Source organism: Scyliorhinus canicula, chromosome 8 (genome assembly GCF_902713615.1).
Source record: "Scyliorhinus canicula chromosome 8, sScyCan1.1, whole genome shotgun sequence".
NCBI classification, from domain to species: domain Eukaryota; kingdom Metazoa; phylum Chordata; class Chondrichthyes; order Carcharhiniformes; family Scyliorhinidae; genus Scyliorhinus; species Scyliorhinus canicula.
Genome location: NC_052153.1, coordinates 82,369,534 through 82,388,857, shown reverse-complemented (window position 1 = coordinate 82,388,857; position 19,324 = coordinate 82,369,534). Strand labels below are relative to the sequence as shown.

Below are 19,324 nucleotides of genomic sequence, written 5' to 3'. Positions count from 1 at the left end.
TGTGGCATTTTTACAGGAAATGCACCTGAAGATTGGGGTCCAGACAAGGCCCAGGAAAGGGTGGTCGGGCAGGTATTTCACTCAGGATTGGATTTGAAGGCGAGGGTGTGGCGGTCTTGATAAATAAATGGGTAACTTTTGAAGTGGGGAGCATAGTGGTAGACCCCGGGGGGGGGGAGGTTTGTTATGGTGAATGGGAAATTGGAGGGGATGCCGGTGATGTTGGTGAATGTTTATCACCAAACTGGGATGATGTAGAGTGTATGAGGCGGGTGTTGGGGAAGATCCCGGACCCGGACTCGCACCGGGGGGAGGGGGGGTGGATTTAAACACTTCTGGAGCCGACATTGAACTTGTCGTGCCCGAGGTCAGGGAGAGGACAGGGTTTATGGAGCGCATGGGGGGGGGGGGGGGGGGGGGGGGGGGGGGTCCGGTGGAGATTTGGCTGGCCGAGGGCAAAGGAATTTGCATTTTTCTCCCGTGAGCCTAGGGTGTTCCCTCGGATTGATTATTTTTGTGTTCGACAGGTTGGGGGAGGGTCGGTTCGGAGTACCCGACAATTGTGGTTTGAATCATGTGCCACATTGGTCAGGTGTGTGTGTGTGTGTGTAAGGGGGGGGGGGGGGCGCAGCTCCCACAGTGGAGGCTAGATGTGGGGCTGTTGGTAGATGAGGAGGTTTGTGAGCGTGTGAGGCTACTATTAGGGGCTCTGTCGAGCTGAATGATACAGGTGACGTTTCAGCTGCCATGTTGTGGGAAGCACTGAAGGGCAGAGTTTATTTCAATACTGGGACACAGAGATAAGACGGAGCGAGCAGAGATGGCAAAGTTAGTGGCGGATAGGAGGTATTCGGAGGCCCCGGAGGCAGGGTGTTTGGGGGAGCATCAGAAACTCCAGATGGAGTTTGAGCTGTTATCTATGGGTAAGGCGGAAGGGCAGTTGAGGCGAGCTAAAGGCACGGTCTATGAATATGGGGAAAAGGTGAGTAGGATGTTGGTACATCAATTGAGGAAGCAGGAAGCAGCGAAGGAGATCAGAAAGATGAAGGATAGGGGAGGGAATACAGTCTTGGACCCGGTGGGGGTGAATGGGGTGTTTGGGGATTTTTATAAGGGACTGTACGAGTCGGAAATCCCAGCCGGAGTGGAGGGAATGAGGCGTTTTATTGGAGGGGTTGGAGTTCCCAAAAGTGGAGGAGGACCTGGTGGAGAGATTGGGAGCCCCCATTGGGCTGGTGGGGGTGGTGGAGGGTATGGGGGCGATTGAGGTGGGGAAGGCCCCGGGCCTGGACGAGTTCCGGTTCGGGAAACTTGGGTCCCCTGCTGGTTAGGGTGTTTAATAAGGTGAGGGAGCGGGGCGTGCTCCCCCCAGCGTTATTGCAGTCCTCAATCTCCTTTATTTTTAAGAACAACAAGGATCCAAATCAGTGTGGGTCCTATAGGCCAATCTTATTGTTGAATGAGGATGCTAAGCTGCCAGCCAATATCTTGGCTTCGAGGGTTGAAGACTGTGTGCTGGGGTAATAGGGGAGGACCAGACCGGGTTTGTTAAGGGAGGCATTTGTTGTCTAACATCAGGCAGCTGTTGAATGTTAAAATGATGCCCCCGGAGGGTCGATGTGTGGAGATGATGGTCGCCATGTATGCAGAGAAGGCCTTCGACCGGGTGGAGTGGGACTATCTGTGGGAGGTACTGGGGCGGTTTGGGCAGGGGTTTGTAGATTGGGTCCCGCTGTTGTACCAGGCACTGGAAGCGAGTGTGCGAACGAACCCAGGTGCGTTCGGAATGTTTCAGGCTGCATCGGGGGACGATTCAGGGATGTCCACTCTCCCCATTGCTCTTTGTTTTGGCTATAGAACCATTGCTAATGGTGCTGAGAGTGTCAAGGAACTGGCAGGGCATATTTCGGGGGGAGGGCTCACAGGGTTTTGTTGTACACGGATAATTTTCTGCTGTATATTTCGGATCCGTTGGAAGGTATTGGGGAGATTATGGGTGCATTGGAGGAATTTGTAATGTTCTCAGGATATAAAGAGGATATAACCTCGGGAAGAGCGAGGTTTTCCCGATTCAAGCGAGGGGGCAGGAGAAGAGGCTGGAGGAGTTGTCGTTTAGAGTGGTGGGGGCGAACTTTTGATATCTGGATATTCAGGTGGCGCAGGGGTGGGAGCAGCTGCACGAGCTGAATCTGGCTCGGTTGGTGGAACAGATGAAGGAGGGTTTTAGGAGGTGGGATGTGCTTCCGCTCTTGCTAGCGGGACGGGTGCAGGTGGTGAAAATAACTGTTCTCCCGAGGTTCTTGTTTGTGTTCCAGAATCCTCCCATCTTTATCTCTTAAGGTTTTTTTCAGGACGGTGAATGTGCTGATTTGGGGTTTGTTTGGGCAGGTAAAGCCCCGCGGGTGAAGAAGGTGTTGCTGGAGTGGGGTCGAGGGGGTGGGTTAGACCTCCCATATCTTTAAAAAATTTTTTTAGAGTACCCAATTATTTCTTTCCAATTAAGGGACAATTTAGCGTGTCCAATCCACCTACCCTGCACATCTTTGGGTTGTGGGGGAAGAATGTGCAAACTCCACACGGACAGCAACCCAGGACCGTGAGTTGAAGCCGGGTCCTCAGCCACAGGCAGCAGTGCTAACCACTGTGCCACCATGTCGCCCTCGCCTTTCCAAATTTAATGAACTACTTATTGGGTGGCGAATATAGCCATAGTGAGAAAGTGGGTAGTGGGGGAAGGGTCGGTATGCAAGCGGATGGAGGCAGCCTCTTGTAAATACTCGAGTTTGGGGGCAATGTTGACGGAACCTTTACTGTTCTTGCTGGCCAAGTACTCCACAAGCCTGGTAGTGGTGACGGCCCTGAAGATGTGGGGACCGTGGCGGCAGCACCGGAGTCCGGGCTGGAGGGGCCTCAGTTTGGGCACCGATTTGTAGAAATCATCGGTTCTCCAGAATGTGGTGACTTGTGGCTTTTCACAGTAACTTAATTGAAGCCTTCTTGTGACAATAAGCGATTATTATTATATTTGTCCCAGGGGCTGGGCCGGAGGTTTCGGGGTGGCAATTAGTGGGGACAGCTTCTCGAGCTTGGAGGGGTTGGTGGAGTAATTAATTAGAGTTGCCTGCTGGGAATGGGTTCCAGTATTTGTAGGTGAGGGATTTTGTCCAGAAGCAGGTATCGTCCTTTCCTCAACTGCTGAGCCAGGGGCTGCAAGTCAAGGTGGTGTTAAAAACCTACTGGTGGAGAGGGTAAAGTGTCAGAAATTTACAAGAGTTGATGGATTGGGAGGGAGTCCCGATTGGGGTAGTGAAGCGTAAGTGGAAGGAAGAGTTGGGGAGGGAGGTGGAGGCTGGAGTGTGGGAGAAGGCTTTGTGGATGGTGAATGCATCTTTGTTGTGCGCTTGGCATAGCCTTATTCAGTCTCAGGTGGTCCACAGGGCGCATATGATGGTGGCCAGGAAAGGGTGGAAGATAGATGTGGGTGTTGTGCGGGTGGGCCTGCGAATCATGTCCACATGTTTTGGGCGTGTTCGGAGCTTGGGAGATTCTGGCAGGGGTTTGTCGACGTTATGTCGGAGGTTTTGAAGGTGAAGGTGGTCCCAAGTCCCGTAGTGTCAACCTTTTGAGTGTCAGAAGACCCCAGAGTCCAGGGGGAGAGAAAGGCCAATGTCTTGGCCTTTGCCTCCCTGGTAGCCCGGAGATAGAACATAGAACAGTACAGCACAGAACAGGCCCTTCGGCCCTCGATGTTGTGCCGAACAACGATCACCCTACTCAAACCCACGCTATACCCGTAACCCAACAAACCCCCCCCCCCCCTTTAACCTTACTTTTTTAAGGACTCTACGGGAAATTTAGCATGGCCAATCCACCTAGCCTGCACAGCTTTGGACTGTGGGAGGAAACTGGAGCACCTGGAGGAAACCCACGCACACACGGGGAGAACGTGCAGACTCCGCACAGACAGTGACCCAGCCAGGAACCGAACCTGGGACCCTGGAGCCGTGAAGCATTTATGCTAACCACCATGCTACCGTGCTGCCCCCTAACAAGATGAAACTTGTTAGAATGGAGGGACTCGGGGGGGGCGAACCCGGGGGTGTGGGTGAGTGACCTGGCAGAGTTTCTTGGGCTGGAAAAGATAATGTTCGCCTTGAAAAGGTCTGTGGAGCAGTTTGTCCGGAGATGCCAGTCGCATTCGAGAATAGTTACGATGTCAGCAGTCAGTGGGAGAGAAGATAAAATGGGGAGGTAGGGGAACTGGGGAGTGAGAGGCAAGATGGTGGGGTGAGAGATATTTAGTTGATTTGGTTATTTGCAGCCCTGTTGGCTTGTTTTGGTTTGTGGTTGTGTTTGATATGCAAACATACAAATACCTCAATAAAATATATTTTCAAGAGGCTGCAGGGCAGCTGTCAGGAGCAGAGTTACATTTTATTCCTGTGGCCGGGTCAGGAAATACCACTATCTGAAATATTCTGCCCAAAGGATGTGCTGGAAAGGGCAGGCCAGTCAAATGTTCAGTTGACTGAGATAAGCGAGATTGGTATAAATTGTTTCCTACTGTATATACCACAACACTAAACTGACTTACTTTAACAAGCCTTGCTGTGAAAAAATTATATTGAATCCCTGGTGCAGACAGCTGTTTCCCCTCCACTCTTATGCAATATCCAAAATCAGACATGTATCTGATTTCATGCAAAATACCACAAGCACAAATGGTAAGTTTACAAGAAGAAAAACATCACCAAGATTATTTTCATTTCTATGATGCATGGTTCCTTGATTTGCAGATATTTCTATGGTAACATTAATACACACACCAACATTCTTGACAGACATGTAAAATAAAACCTGGAAAGCTGGCCAGCAAATGGAGTGGGTGGGGGACATACATGAAAGATTTTGATTGGCCTATGTACTTTTATTTTAGACGCAATGCTCAAGAGTTATTACTTGCAGTTCCACTGCAATCTGACAGGCTCTATTCTGAAGCAGAGGATTCCTCGGCAGATTAATTCTGTCATGTTACTTTATAAACTGCAGGAACATTTGTGAACAATGAATTCACATTCAAAAATAGCACCTGCCAAAGATTATATTGGTATCTTCAATTTTATCTGAAAAACACAATACAAAAAATCCCGAGTGTGTCTAAATGAATGCAATTATATTGAAGATTTTTGCACCTGCATAAAATTTTTATGGTAACCCAAAGATGATTAAATGAAGCTAAAATTTTACAGCTGGTAATCAAAATCTGAAGTTATAATCAAACTCTGAATAGTTATATGTACTGCATCTACACAATAAATACTATTCTCTCTTTCCAGCTAATTGTATTCAATAACAGAATGATACCTTAAAGACATTTTAGTTTTATTTGGAAAACACTGATCCAAAATAAATAGTATACAAAAATTTCAGGAGTGTGGACATGGAGAAAATAGATTTGCAGGTCCACAAAAGATCAACTTTCTAATATCCCCAAGAAGTCATCCAATTAAAAAAAATCAAAATAGGGAAAAATATCATTCATTTGCTTTAACAAATGTAGTAAGCATTCAGCTAAAGCATTAAAATATGATGTTTTCTTAGTTCTAAAATAGTATCGGGCATAAACTTCACGTTACAAACTCAGGGCTTTGCTTTGTAGGGAAGGGCAGGTATTTTGCTTCACAATTTAAAGAAGCCACAGTAATACACTACACTCATTTAACATTGCTACGTTTAACACGAGTATGTTAGTAGGGCTGAAACCTTGTTGAGCATTGAGAGACTTATTTTACTGTCACTTCCCAAGTGACCCAATTGGCACTAATTTGGAACAACCTCTATCCATGCCCAAACTCTGTGCGCAACCCCCTGATTTGCAGATTCTTCCCCTCCCTGATCTCCGACTCGTAGCCACTCCCGTGCCTGATCTCTGACTTCAGGCTTTCCCTATGCCCAGTCCACCCACTTGCTCAATCTCTCGCTTCCTGGCTCAGTCTCCCACCGCTTCCCATTTCTGAACCTGCATTACTGTTCAAAATGCCGATTCGATTCAATACTGGAGCTTTGGGGTGGCGAAGGTGTCAAACGGAGGCTGTATTTTTCTTAAAGAAAGTATTTTTATTCCACAGATTTTCAACACTTTTACAACTTACAGCAACCCCACAAACTCCCAACCACCCCGCCTCAGCAATCAACGGTAACCAACTCCCCAAAATGCAAGACAAACAAAGCCCAACAATTGTAGAACCCATCACTCACACCCCCTTCGAGCAAACTTCACTTTTCCAGGGTAAATACTCCAATGGGTCCCCTGCCATGTCATTGCACAGGGTGGAGAAGCTGACCTCCATCCCAAAAAGACCCACCTGCGAGCAATCAGCGAGGCAAAGGCTAAAACATCTGCCCCACTCTCGCCTGCAACTCTAGCTGTCCGACACCCGAATATGGCTTCTCGGGACTGGGCTCCCTGTCCACATGTAATACGCTGGGAATGGTGCTGAACACTGTCCTCCAAAACCTTTCTAGCTTTGGGCAGAACGAAAAGATAAGCACATCTTATCTTTCCACATCGCTCACAGACATCCTCCACCGCTTTGAACAGCAGGCTCACCTTGTATTTTGAAAGGTGCACTCTGTGCATTACCTTCAGCTGCATCAGCCCCAGCCTCACACCCAAGTCGAGGCATTTACCCTACGCAGCACCTCATAATCTCTCCTCCAGCACAACCCCAACTCTTCCTCCAATTTTGTCTTAACTCCCTCCATGGACACCTCACCTTCCTCCAAAATCCTCCCGTAAATCGCTGAGACAACGCCCCTCTCTCCAGCCCCCCTTTCCCACCTCCGACAGTACCGCCTCCAGTAACGAGGAGGCAGGCGCTATCAGGAACGGTGGAAAAACCTTCCTCGCAAAGTCCCGCACCTGAAAATATCCGAAACCTTCACCCCACGTCAGCCAAAACGTCTCACCCAGCTCCTCCAGACTCGCAAATCACCCTCCTAAAAACAGATCCTTAATCCCCTCCTCTTCCCATACACGGAACCTTGCATCCATCCTCCCCAGCTGGAATCCATGATTCCCTCAATTGGCTTCCTCCCTGACCCAGCTCCAAACCTAAAATGCTGCCTAAACTGCCTCCAGATCTTCAGCGTCGCCACCACCACTGGACTCACCAAATACTTCCCTGGGGCCATCGGGAGTGGTGCCGTTGCCAGCAACCGCAACCTTGACCCCCTGCAAGATCCGCCCTACTCACTCACCCACAAAGCTCTCGCCTCCCTATTCCATCCCTGAACCTTCTCTGCATTTGCCACCCAATAATAATCCATGAAATTTGGGAGGCCTAGCACTTTCCTCTTGTGGTCTCTTCTGCAATACCACATTCCTAATCCTAGCCACATTCCCCACCAAAACAAAGAGATCAACCTGTCCACCCCCTTGAAAAAAGTCATGGGCAAAAAGACCAACATGCACTGAAACAAGAAGAATTGCAGCAAAACATTCATTTTTATTGCCTGTACCCGGCCCGACAACGACAGAGGGAGACTGTCCCACCTCAACGGGCCGGGTACAGGCAATAAAATGCCACCCAATCAAATGCTGTCTCCGCATCCCTCCCACCCGGCTTACTCACTTTTCCAACTTCTTCCATCGGGCAGGAGATTCAGAAGTCTGAGAACACGGACGAACAGACTCAAAAACAGCTTCTTCCCCACTGTCACCAGACTCCTAAATGACCCTCTTATGGACTGACCTCATTAACACTACACCCGTGTCTGCTTCATCCGATGCCAATGCTTATGTAGTACATTGTATATATTGTGGTGCCCTATTATGTATTCTCATGTATTTTCTTGAATTCTGTTTAATTCCCTTTTCTTCCCATGTACTGAATGATCTGTTGAGCTGCTTGCAGAAAAATACTTTTCACTGTACCTCGGTACACGTGACAATAAACAAATCCAATCCAATCCAATCCATCCAACACCACCACCATCTCAGTGTCCCTTCCCTCTGCCGGAGAGAGCACCACGTTTAACTGTCTCCTCACATTCGAGGGTAACTGCTTGCCCTTTATGAACCCCGTCTGATCCTCCCCAATCCCCTTCAGAAGGCGCCCCTCCAATCTTAAGGCCAAAAGAGATATAGGCCTGTGCGAGCCACACTCCACCGGATCCTTGTCGTTCTTAAGCAACAAAGAGATGGAGGCCTGCCCCATCATTTGCTGCAAGTGTGTCCATCGTGTCTATGAACATTCCCACCATCAACGGCGCCAGTTTATCCTTTAAACTTTAAAAAAATTTGACCGAGAACCCATCCGACCCTGCCGCCTTCCCTGCCTGCTTCCCCCCAATCGCCACCTTCATCTCCTCCAACCCTGCCCTCTCCACTTCTCCCAACCTCAGGGACTCCAATCACCCAGAAACTCCTTTCCAGTCTTATTCTGATCCACATAGTACCGGATAGCCACCCTTATCTTTTTGCAAACTCCTTAGCCGCCAATAGCCCCACATCCATCCTCCAGGGCGCCCATTGGGGACTCCCTTTTGCCACCCACAAATCCATCCAATGCGGCATGTGGTCAGACACCACGATTGCCGAGTACTCTGATCCAACCACGCCATCCTTGTCCAGGACAAAGATGTCAATCTGGGAGTACACCCGATGGACGTGCGGGAAGTATGACATTTCTTTCGCCTTCGGCCTCAAACCAACACAGGCTTGCCCCTACCATGTTTTCCATAAACCCCACCAACTCCCTTGCCATGGCCAACACCTTCAGGGACCTGGGACACAACCAGCCCAACCTAGGGCCCAGCACCATATTAAAACCACACCCATAACCAGCCGATGCATGCCCAGGTCCGAAATCTTTGCCAAAAACCCACCTCAAAAACTCTACATTGTTCTAATTTGGGGAATACACATTCACCAGCAGCACATGTGCCCTCTGCAACCACCCACTCACCATCACAAATTGACCCCCAGGGTCGGTCACTATACTCTTAAAAAGCCATCCTCTTATTGGTCTACACTGCCACTCCCATCGTCTTCATATCCAACCCAGAGTGGAATACCTGCCCCACCCAACCCTTCCTCGACCTTTTCTGGTTCCCCACATTCAAATGCGTTTCCTGAAGAAACACCACGTCCGCCTTCAAACTCCTTAAAGTGACACCTTTTAACCGGCCCATTTAAACCTCAAACGTTCCACGTAATCAACCAGGTGGGGGGTCTCCCTGCGTCCTCAATCAACCATAACCCTTCTTTAACCAGTGCCCCCAGGGCAACGCCTCACTCATCCTCTGGCCCATCACAAGTTGTCCACCGCTATCGCCATTTAACCAACTGTGTCACAGTCCAGCACAGTGGTGCAGTGGTTTGCACTGCTGCCTCACGGCGCCGAGGATCCAGGTTCGATCCTGGCCCCGGGTCACCGTTCATGCCTGCGTGAGTCTCACCCCCACAACCCAAAGATGTGTAGGGTAGGTGGATTGCTCACACTAAGTTGCCCCTTAATTGGAAGAAGAATTGGGTACTGTAAATTAAAAAGAAAAAAAACAACTGTGCCACACCAACTCAGCATCCCCCCCTCTCCCCATAAGCAAGGAAAAAGAAAGCTAACACCCCACAGATCGTCCCTCGTTAACTAGCCTACCTGCTAGCATGGTGGCTCCCATTTGAGGCCACTGCCTTCCTCCCTTCTCTCCTACCACCCCTCACTCGCAATTCCCCAAGAACAGTTGAATACACACCCAAGCCGCTTTTTGTAACTTTTGTGTTCCTTTCCTCCCCTGCTCAACTTAAAGGTACAAGTCCATTAAACATCCATGGATCAAAATAATAACAGCAAAAATAAAGAAATTGGAAATAAAGCAGTAAACAGGAAGGTCCCTTACATACCTCCCTTCCTAAAGAGAACGAAAGTCAGGGCACAAATGTTTTATTATAAGGTATTCAAGACATAAATCACAAACATATCCAGTCATCCATCCCCACTCTATAAGTTCCCTTCGCAGTCTCTACACTGGTAACTAGTCAGCCCTTCAACCCATGCCAAAGCATCCGCTATCACACTATCCTTTCCAGGGATTGCACATTTTTAACATAGAGCTGTTATAATAATAAAGTCCAACGGAATAATCTTGCATTCCATGTTTTAAACTTTTCTAGAAATGCAAGCAAATTATGGTCTGTATAAACGAAACTTTCTTTATTGTCAGGTGGGACATGTACTTCAAAGTGCTGAACAGCTAGCAGCAATGCTAAGGCTTCCTTTTCAGTGGTGGAATACTTTCTTTGGAATGGACTTAGTTCTTTTGAAAAATATCCCACTGGCCTCTATTCCTGCACCATCATTTTGTAGTAGCACTGTCCCTACCCCTAGGTCACTGGCATCTGGGGACATTTTAAATGGTCTGCAAAGGTCTGGTGCTGTTTGCTCATTAATATGATCTTCAAATCTCCAAAACTCTACTTCAGCCTTCTGTAACCAGAGTGTTTTTGCTTATTTCTGCAATATATCCAACATGCACTGTATTTCAGTCTCAAGCCTGTCTCTGTGGTTTAAGTTGAGACGGAAGTGGCTTTATTGGTTCGGAGTTTCCCATGTCTTCATCATGACAATTTAATGTAGTGCACTCTGGTGTCTCCCTACAAATTTGTCGATCTTTTTTCAGTATCTTTATTAGATCTTCTCTCTGTTCTTCTTCTGCTGATAGGTTGGCATCTTAGGTTTTAGAACTCCATCTAATATCTTCAAACAGTGCGTTATTTTCACTCTCTCCTTCAAATCAAAGACAATGTGCTTCCCTTTGTTAGGTTTCTGACTATCCAAATTGGAGGGAGGCCCCTGAATGAGTTTCTTCTAATTTATGCCTCTTTATCTCTCAGGTAATGCGGCCAGTCTTCTCTGATTGTCCAATAAATGTATATCCAGATTTCAAGGATCTTTGGCAGCCAAACTGTAAGCAGTATTATCAATGCTGAGGGAATATTTGGTTCATTTTTAGTCAATAAATACTTTTCAATCCCTCCAACTTTCCATCCTCTCTTTTCCTTCACATGGTTACTTTCAGCGACAAGAAAGACTGAGGGTTCGATCTTTGCAGTTGGTTGACTTTATATGCACCATCCTTTGTTTTCCATCTTTTAGCTCTTAATCAGTCTTTGTAGTCACAGCTTTTATTTCCACTTGTAGTACGGACGGACTCATCCAGTTTGTGCTTTCCCGATTTCAACGTTTCTTCTCTACTTTTAGTCATACCAAGGTGAAGCCTGTTGCTAGGACTGTCCAGTGTGGACGTGTTAAATTAAAGAGACATTATTCTTTTAAATGGTGGTGACCTGCAACTACTTTTCACATCATTATCAGAATCATGGGATAGCACATTGTGGGTTCCATGACCCTACTGTTTTTTGTTAACAGATATGGTTGCAGAATCACTTCATGGTTCTTCATCCACTTTCCTCTTCATTTTCAAGAGGAAGAGATCACTAATTATTTATCTCCTTTGCTATTTGTTTCCTTTAACTTGAAGAGGCACTGCAGACCTTTCAAATGAGTTGGGTTAATCAGCTGTTTGCTTGGTGTCATTTCACAGTCCTTGCTGTCCTCATCTTGAATAGCTGATGCCATTCTATTGTGTATATTTTCCTTCAAAACAGATATTCTCTGGGAAATATTTGCACCTAAGTGGAATGGCAATGTGTTTACTGCAAGAGGCTGCAACTAGTTACCTTCAGGAAAGTACAACTCACTTTCTTATTCCAATTTGCTGTCTTCTTTCTTCACTTTGGAAGAATTACCTGCCATCTGTTCAAGATCAGTTAGTGACAGGTCTATCCAGTAGCAGTAGTTAACATTCCTTCAGAGTCAGATTCCAAATCGGATTCAGAGCTCTTGTCCGGATCTTCATCACAGTTATTACTATTAGATTCAGACTCCTCCTTCTTAAGATCATCTTCAGTCTTGGAGTTCTTGGAATCAGTTTTTTAAAAATATACTTTTATTCAGCAAAGATTTTCATTTTCACCAGGTAAAACAAAACAATAACATAACAAACATCATGGCAAAATACGCTCACCCACAACTACCTCCCTCAAACCTAACCACCATAAACAAACCCAACCACCTCCCCCCCCCCCCCCCCCCCCCCCCCCTCCCCACAACTAACAGTAAACAATTCCCAGAAAAAGGAGATGAAACCCTTCCACCAACCCCCTCATGGTATATTTAACCTTCTCAAGGTACAAAAATTCCATCAGATCACCCAGCCAGGCAGAGGCACTGGGTGGTACTGGGGACGTCCATCCGAGTAGAACTCGCCTCCGAGCTATTAATGAGGTAAAGGCAAGGACAAAGAGCACAGGAACAGGCCCATCGGTCCTCCAAGCCTGTACTGGTCATACCAACCTTGACCAAAACCCTCAGCACTTCCTTGTGCCATATCCCTCTATACCCAACCTATCCATTTATTTGTCAATATGCCTTTTGAACGCCATTAATGTATCTGTTTCCACAATCTCCCCTGGCAACGCGTTACCACACTTTGCGTTAAAAACCTGCCTCGCACATCTCCTCTAAACTTTGCCCTACGGACCTTAAACCTATGCCCCATGGTGACTAACCCCTCCACCCTGCGAAAGAGTGCCTGCCCATTCACTCTATCCATGTCCCTCATAATCTTGTAGACCTCTATCAGGATACCCCTCAATCTCCACCTTTCTAACGAAAACTGTCCTGAGTTTATTCAGCCTTTCTGCATAGCTAACACCCTCCAGTCCTGGCAACATCCTTGTAAACCTCCTCTGCACACTCTCGAAAGCTTCCACATTCTTTTGGTAGTGCGATGACCAGAATTGTGCGCAACATTCCAAGTGCGGCCAAGGTGAAGCCTGTTGCTAGGAGTGTCCAATGTTCTGCACAACTGTAGCATCACATGCCAGTTGTTATACTGGATGCCCTGTCCAATGAAGGCAAGCACTCCGTATACTTCCTTGACTACCTTGTCCATTGTGTTGGAACTTTCACCCCCGTCTGCAGCACTGGTGAGTCCAATACACCAAAAATAGCCACCAATGGAACAGCTCGAGCTGAATACCAAAATCTCCGACACAGTGCTGAAAAGTAGACCCAGTAGCTTACAAGCTTAGAGCAAGACATAAACATACACGTATGGCTCGCCAGTCCCTTAACATCACGATCGCACATATCCTCCACCCCCGAGAAGAAACCACATATCTGTGCCCTGGCCAAGTGAGCCATGTGCACCACCTTGAACTGGATCAAACTGAGCCTAGCACAAGAGGTGGAGTTGGCTCTGTGAAGAGCCTCACTCCACCTGCCCCCCCCCCCCCCCCCAAATCAAACACCGGACTCAGTTCACCCACCCACTTTCCCTTTACTTCCTCCAATGAAGCCTGCTTAGTCAACAGGATCTGGCGATAGATATCTGAAATCCTACAGTCACCCAACACAGCTAGGGCCAGGACCCTGTTCAAGAGCAAGGACAACTGTGCCGTGAGAAACAAAGGGATCCCCTTACGCAGTTGCAAACCTGCAGAGCCCAGTCCATCACGCAAACCCACCTCCCATCCATTGACTATGTCTACACCTCCTGCTGCCTTGGGAAAGTGGGCAGCAAAATCAAAGATCCCACCCACCCAGGTTATTCTCTCTTCCATCGGGCAGGTGCAGAACTGTGAGAACTAACAGATTAAAAAACAGCTTCTTACGTGCTGTTACCAGACTCCTAAATGGCCTTCTTACGGACTGAATTCATCTCTCATTACACGTCTCCTCTACTGTTGTAGCACTCCGTTTGCTTCACCTGATGTCTATGTCCTTGTACATTGTCTATTTATCGTATGTCCTATGTTTTTCATGTGTGGAACGAACTGCCTGGACTGTATGCAGAACAGTACTTTTCACTGTGCCTCAGTACAAATGACAATAAATCTAAATCCTCCAAATTGGTGACATCCCTTCAATAAACATGTTCCCTGAAGGTGGGGGACCAGACTAGGCTGAGGAAGGGATGAGTTGGGCAAGTATTTCATTCGGGATTATGCTCTAAAACAAAGGGGGTCGCTAAAGTTGGTCAATAAGCCTGTGGCTTTCGAGGTGGGAAACATAGTGGCTGTCACTAGGGGAAGATATGTTATGGTAAGTGGGAAACTGGAGGGGATGCCGGTGGTGTTGGTAAATATCTATGCCCCGAACTGGGACAATGCTGAATTTATGAGTCCAGTGCTGGGGAGAATCCCTGACCTGAACTCTCATCAGTTGATTATGGGGGGGGGGGGTCTTTAATGTGGTCCTGTATCCGAGACTGGACCGTTCGAGCTGGAGGTCAGGGAGGGTGTTGGCAAAAGCCAAGGAACTTTGGGGGTTCATGGAGCATATGGGGGGAGGGGGGGGGGGGGGGGGGGGGGGTGGATTTGTGGAGATTTGGGAGGCCGAGGGCAAAAGAAGTTTTGTTTTACTCCCATGTGATGGTGTACTCCCGAATAGACTTCTTTGTGTTTGACAAGACGTTGTTGGCAGGGGTGGTTGATATTGCGTATTTGGCAATAGTGGTGTCGGACAATGCCCCGCACTAGGTGGGTCTACGAGTAAACAAAGAGGGGGCCCAGCGCCTGCAATGGAGGCTGGATGTGGGTCTGTTGGCGGAGGAAGAGATGTGCGAGTGGGTGAGGAAGGCCATCCGGGGCAATGTAGAGATTAATGACAGGGGGAGGTTTCGGCAGGTATGGTTTGGGAGGCACTGAAGGCAGTGGTCGGGGGGGGGAGTTTATTTTCATTCGGGCACATAGGGAGAAGGCGGAGCGGGTGGAGATAGAAAGGCTAGTGGAGGAAATTCTGCAGGTGGACAGGAGATATGCAGAGGCTCTGGAGGAAGGGCTGCAAAAGGAATGGCAGAGGTTGCAGATGGAGTTCCAGACTGTTATCTACAGATAAGGCGGTGGAGTAGTTGAGAAGGGTGAGAGGGGCGGTATATGGAGAGAAAGCAAGCAGGATGTTAGCGCACCAGTTGAGGAAGCAAGAGGTGGAGAGAGAGATTGGAAATGTGAAGGACACAGGTAGGAATACGGTCTTGGACCTGTCGTGGATGAATGGGATGTTTAGGGAGTTTTATAGCAAATTGTATAAGTCGGAACCTCAGCCGGGGAAGAGGGGTTGAGGTGTTTCTGGAAGGGTTGGGGTTCCCGAAGGTTGAAGAGGCGCTGGTGGAGGGCCTGGGGTCTCCAATTGGGCTTGTAGAAGTAGTGGAGGGGCTGGAGGAGATGCAATAGGGTAAGGCCCCAGGTCCAGACGGGTACCTGGTGGAATTTTACAAGTAGTTCTCAGGGGTGTTGGGACCGCTGTTGTTAAGGGCCTTCAATGAGGCAAAGGAGCTGGAAGTACTCCTCCCGACATTGTCACAGGCGTCGATCCCCCTCATTTTAAAGCGAGATAAGGACCCTGAAAAATGTGGGTCATATAGACCGATCTCCCCGTTAAATGTAAATGCCAAATTATTGGTGAAGATCCTGGTCACGAGGATTGAAGACGGTGTCCCAGGGGTAATAGGGGAGGACCCAGACAGGGTTCGTTAAGGGGAGGCATCTGGCAACCAACATTAGGAGGTTATTTAATGTGATCATGATGCCTTTGGAGAGGCGTGAGGTCAGGTGGTGGTGGCCATGGACGCAGAGAAGGCTTTTGATCGTGTGGAGTGGGAATACTTATGGGAGGTCCTGGGACGGTTTGAGTTTGGGCAGGGTTTTGTGCACTGGGTCCGGTTGTTATATCAGGCACTGGTGGCGAGTGTGTGGATGAACCAGGTGAGATCAGACTATTTCAGGTTACATCGGGGGATGAGGCAGGGGTGCCCACTTTCCCCACTGCTATTTGCCCTGGCTATAGAGCAGTGGGCAATGGCACCTGCCACACCGGGAGTTATAGGATAAGGTGGTGGCGAGAACAGGGGTAGGAGAAGGTAAGGTCTCAGGGATCTAAAAGGAACTGATGGAGTGGGAGGGAGCCCCGATAGTGGAGATGAAGCTAAATTGGGAAGAAGAGCTGGGTGGGGAGTTGGAGGCCGGATTATGGGAGGAGGCCCTAAGGTGAGTCAATGCATTCCCGTCGTGCGCCAGGCTCAGCCTGTTTCACAGGGCGCACATGACTGTAGCCCGGATAAGCAGGCTCTTTGAGTGGGTGGAGGATTGGTGTGGGTGCTGTGCAGGGGGGTCCTGAAAACCATGTCCATATGTTTTGGGCATATCAGAGGCTGAGAGGTTTCTGGCAGGGGTTTAAAGAAGCCAAAATTTCCAAGAATTTCAAACAGGTATCCCCACTCAACCCTATCAAACGGATTTTCAGTCTCCAATGGATGATCAGTTCTGGTTTGGGCACTGGGGAGGGGGGACAGAATGACATTTAACAACCTCCGTATGTTGGTCAACAACAAACCAATCTGCTCCTCCAAAATCACCCCCGGAAGGCAGGCCTTCAAAACGCACAGCCAACAATTTCACCAACTTAGCGTCAGCGTTCAACAACAAAAAGGGTCGGTATGATCCACACTCCGTAGGATCCTTACCCTTCTTCAGGATCAGACAAATCGATGCCTGCACTTACATGGCTGGCAAAACCCCTTGGGCCAAAGAATCATTGATCATATCCAGCAACAATGGGACCAACTGACCTGCAAAACTTTTATAAAATTTGGTAAGGAACCCATCCAGACCCGGAGGTTTACCCGACTGCATTAATCCGATACACTTCATAACCTCCTCCCTCCCATCATTGCCTCCACCTTATCCTTTCTCCCCTGCTCCACCACCCAGAAGGGCAATCTGTGCCATAAACTGCATCATTGAGTCTCACCTCTGGAGACTCTGTCTTCTATAGCTCTCGATAAAAGGCCTCAGATGCCGCATTAACCTTCCTTAGGCAGAAAACAATGCAGCACTCCAATTCCATATTTCCTGGGAGGCAGCCTACCACCTCAGCTGGTGCGCCAAAACATGATTAGCTTTCTCCCCATATTCTTAGAAGATCACCCCTCGAGCTGCGCAGCTGGTTAAAAATCCATCTGCAGAGTCTTCATACTCATCAAAAACTCCGGTGTCGGGAAAATAGAGCACTGTCGGTCCAACACGAGAATGGAATCCCTCTCCACTCTTCCAGATTTATCCTTATGCATTTTGTAGGAAATTATCTCCCCCCTCATGACCGCCTTCAAAGCTTCCCACAACGTGGAAGGTGCCTCGTTTCTATTGAACTCAATGTACTCCACAATGGCAGGATATTTGCTCACAGAATCCCTTGTCTGGCAGCAACATTGTGACCAATCTCCATGGGGCCTGTGATGACATGCATCACTGTAAATACACAAGGGGTTAATGTAAATACACTAAGACCAAGTGTATTTAGAGGGAGCACCAGAGACATCATGACACACAGACATACAGCTAATGAACATATAGAATAGGACATGACCAATGGGCAGTCAAGACTCCCAGAGGTGACACTACCACAAGGGGCAACCCATATAAAAGGACAGGGCACACATGTTCTTTCTCTTTCCACAGGCAACACTCAGAGAGAAGGACGGGGCAGATCAGAAGCATCACACCCACCGCATGGCTTAGAGCAGACTGGTTAATTAGACTGAGTTACTATAGCAAGATTAGCAAGAGAGTCGAACTCAAGGAGGAGAATTGTTAACTGTTCAATAAATGTGTTAAACCTATCTCCAAGTCTGAACCTTCCTTTGTCAGAGTATACATCAAGGAAACAGCTTAAGCTACATGAAGAAGCATAACACAACAGGGCCCACTGAGTGGGACCCAGCTCCAACATCAGATCCACAAAATGAGGAGCATGATCCAAGATAACGATTGCCGTGTTCCCCGCCCAGTTCACTCCAGGATGAGACTTACCCACCATAAGGCAGTCAACCCGGGAGTAGAACCGAAAGACCGTGAGAAAAAAAAAGAAAAAAAACACCTTATCCCTCGGATACATAAATCTCCACGGGTCTGCATCCCACCCGATCTTCTCCACGAATACCGATCGCCTTTTCTACCCCTGATAGACTGAGACTTAGGACTTGACCTAACAAACCTATGATCCAAAACGTAATTGAAGACGCGACGCACCCCCCCCCCCCCCCCCATGTCCTCGATATTGAAAAAGGGCATGGATTCAGAGCAGTGTGCATCGTACCGTCCAAAATCGTTGTTGAACGTGGACTTGTTGTTGGCTTCACGAATTGAGGGCTGCGTCCCGTGGGTGATAGGCGAGGACCAAATGGGGTTTGTGAAAGGGAGACAGTTGTCGGGAAATACGAGGAGGCAGCTTAATATGATTATGATGCCCTGGAGGGGCTGGAAGTGAGTGGAGGTGGCAGTGGTGATGAACGCGACGAAGACTTTTGACTGGGTGGAGTGGGAATCTCTGTGGGAGGTGCTGGGGCGGTTCAGGTTCAGGCAGGGGTTTGTGGACTGGGTCCGGCTGCTGTATAGGGCGCCAGTCGCAAGTGTGCGGATGACGCAAGGGTGCCTGCTCTCCCCGTTGCACTTTGCCTTGGCTATAGAGCCATTGGCAAAATTAGAATGTCAAGGGATTGTGCAGGGAGTGGGGTATCTAGCACAGGGTTTTGTTATAAGCGGACAATCTGTTGCTATATAGTTGCTATAGTTGCTATGATAGTGAGGATTTTGGAGGACTTTTGCTGGTTCTTTGGGTACAAGTTGAACATGGGAAAGAGTGAGGTGATCCCGATTGAGACCATAGGGCAGGAGGAGAGGTTGGGGGAGCTGCTGTTTAGAGGTAGTGAGGCTAGTTTTAGGTACCTGGACATTCAGGTGATGTGGGGTTGGGTGCAGTTGCTTAAGTTAAATTTGACTCAGCTGGGGGAGGCAGGTGAAGGGGGACTTCAAGAGGTGGGATGTGCTGCCACTGTCGTTATGGGGTGGGTGCAGACAGGGAAGATGATGGCGCTACCAAGGTTCCTGTTCATATTTCAGAACCACCCGAACTTTGGCCCAAGGCCTTTCTTTGACGCGCTGATCTCTGGGTTTGTATGGCCAGGGAAGACCCCATGGGTCAAAAGGGCTATTTTGGAGTGGGGCGAGGAGGGGGATTGGTGCCACCAAATGTAATGAACTACTACTGGGTGACACACATCACTATGATTAGGAAATGGGTAGTGGGGGGAGGGGTTGGTATGGGGACGGATGGAGGCGGCTTCTTGTAGGGGAATGAACTTGAGAGCACGGCTAACTTCGCCTCTGCCATTCTCCCCGGCCAGGTACTCCGTAAGCCCAGTG

At 48.4% G+C, this 19,324-nt stretch overlaps 1 protein-coding gene across 11 annotated transcripts in view; it reads right to left on the bottom strand.

Annotated features, from left to right (window-relative positions):
* Window positions 1-19,324, bottom strand: part of agtpbp1 (ATP/GTP binding protein 1) — a 325,109-nt gene that overhangs the window by 37,711 nt on the left and 268,074 nt on the right. The window contains exon 27 of one of the 11 annotated variants that reach the window (XM_038804841.1): window positions 5,090-5,123. The exons of the other annotated variants lie outside the window; for them this stretch is intronic. Within the exon in view, the coding sequence (XP_038660769.1) occupies window positions 5,120-5,123 (4 nt within the window). The 3' untranslated portion in view covers window positions 5,090-5,119. The remainder of the gene's footprint in view (window positions 1-5,089; window positions 5,124-19,324) is intronic. 11 annotated transcript variants of the gene reach the window in all.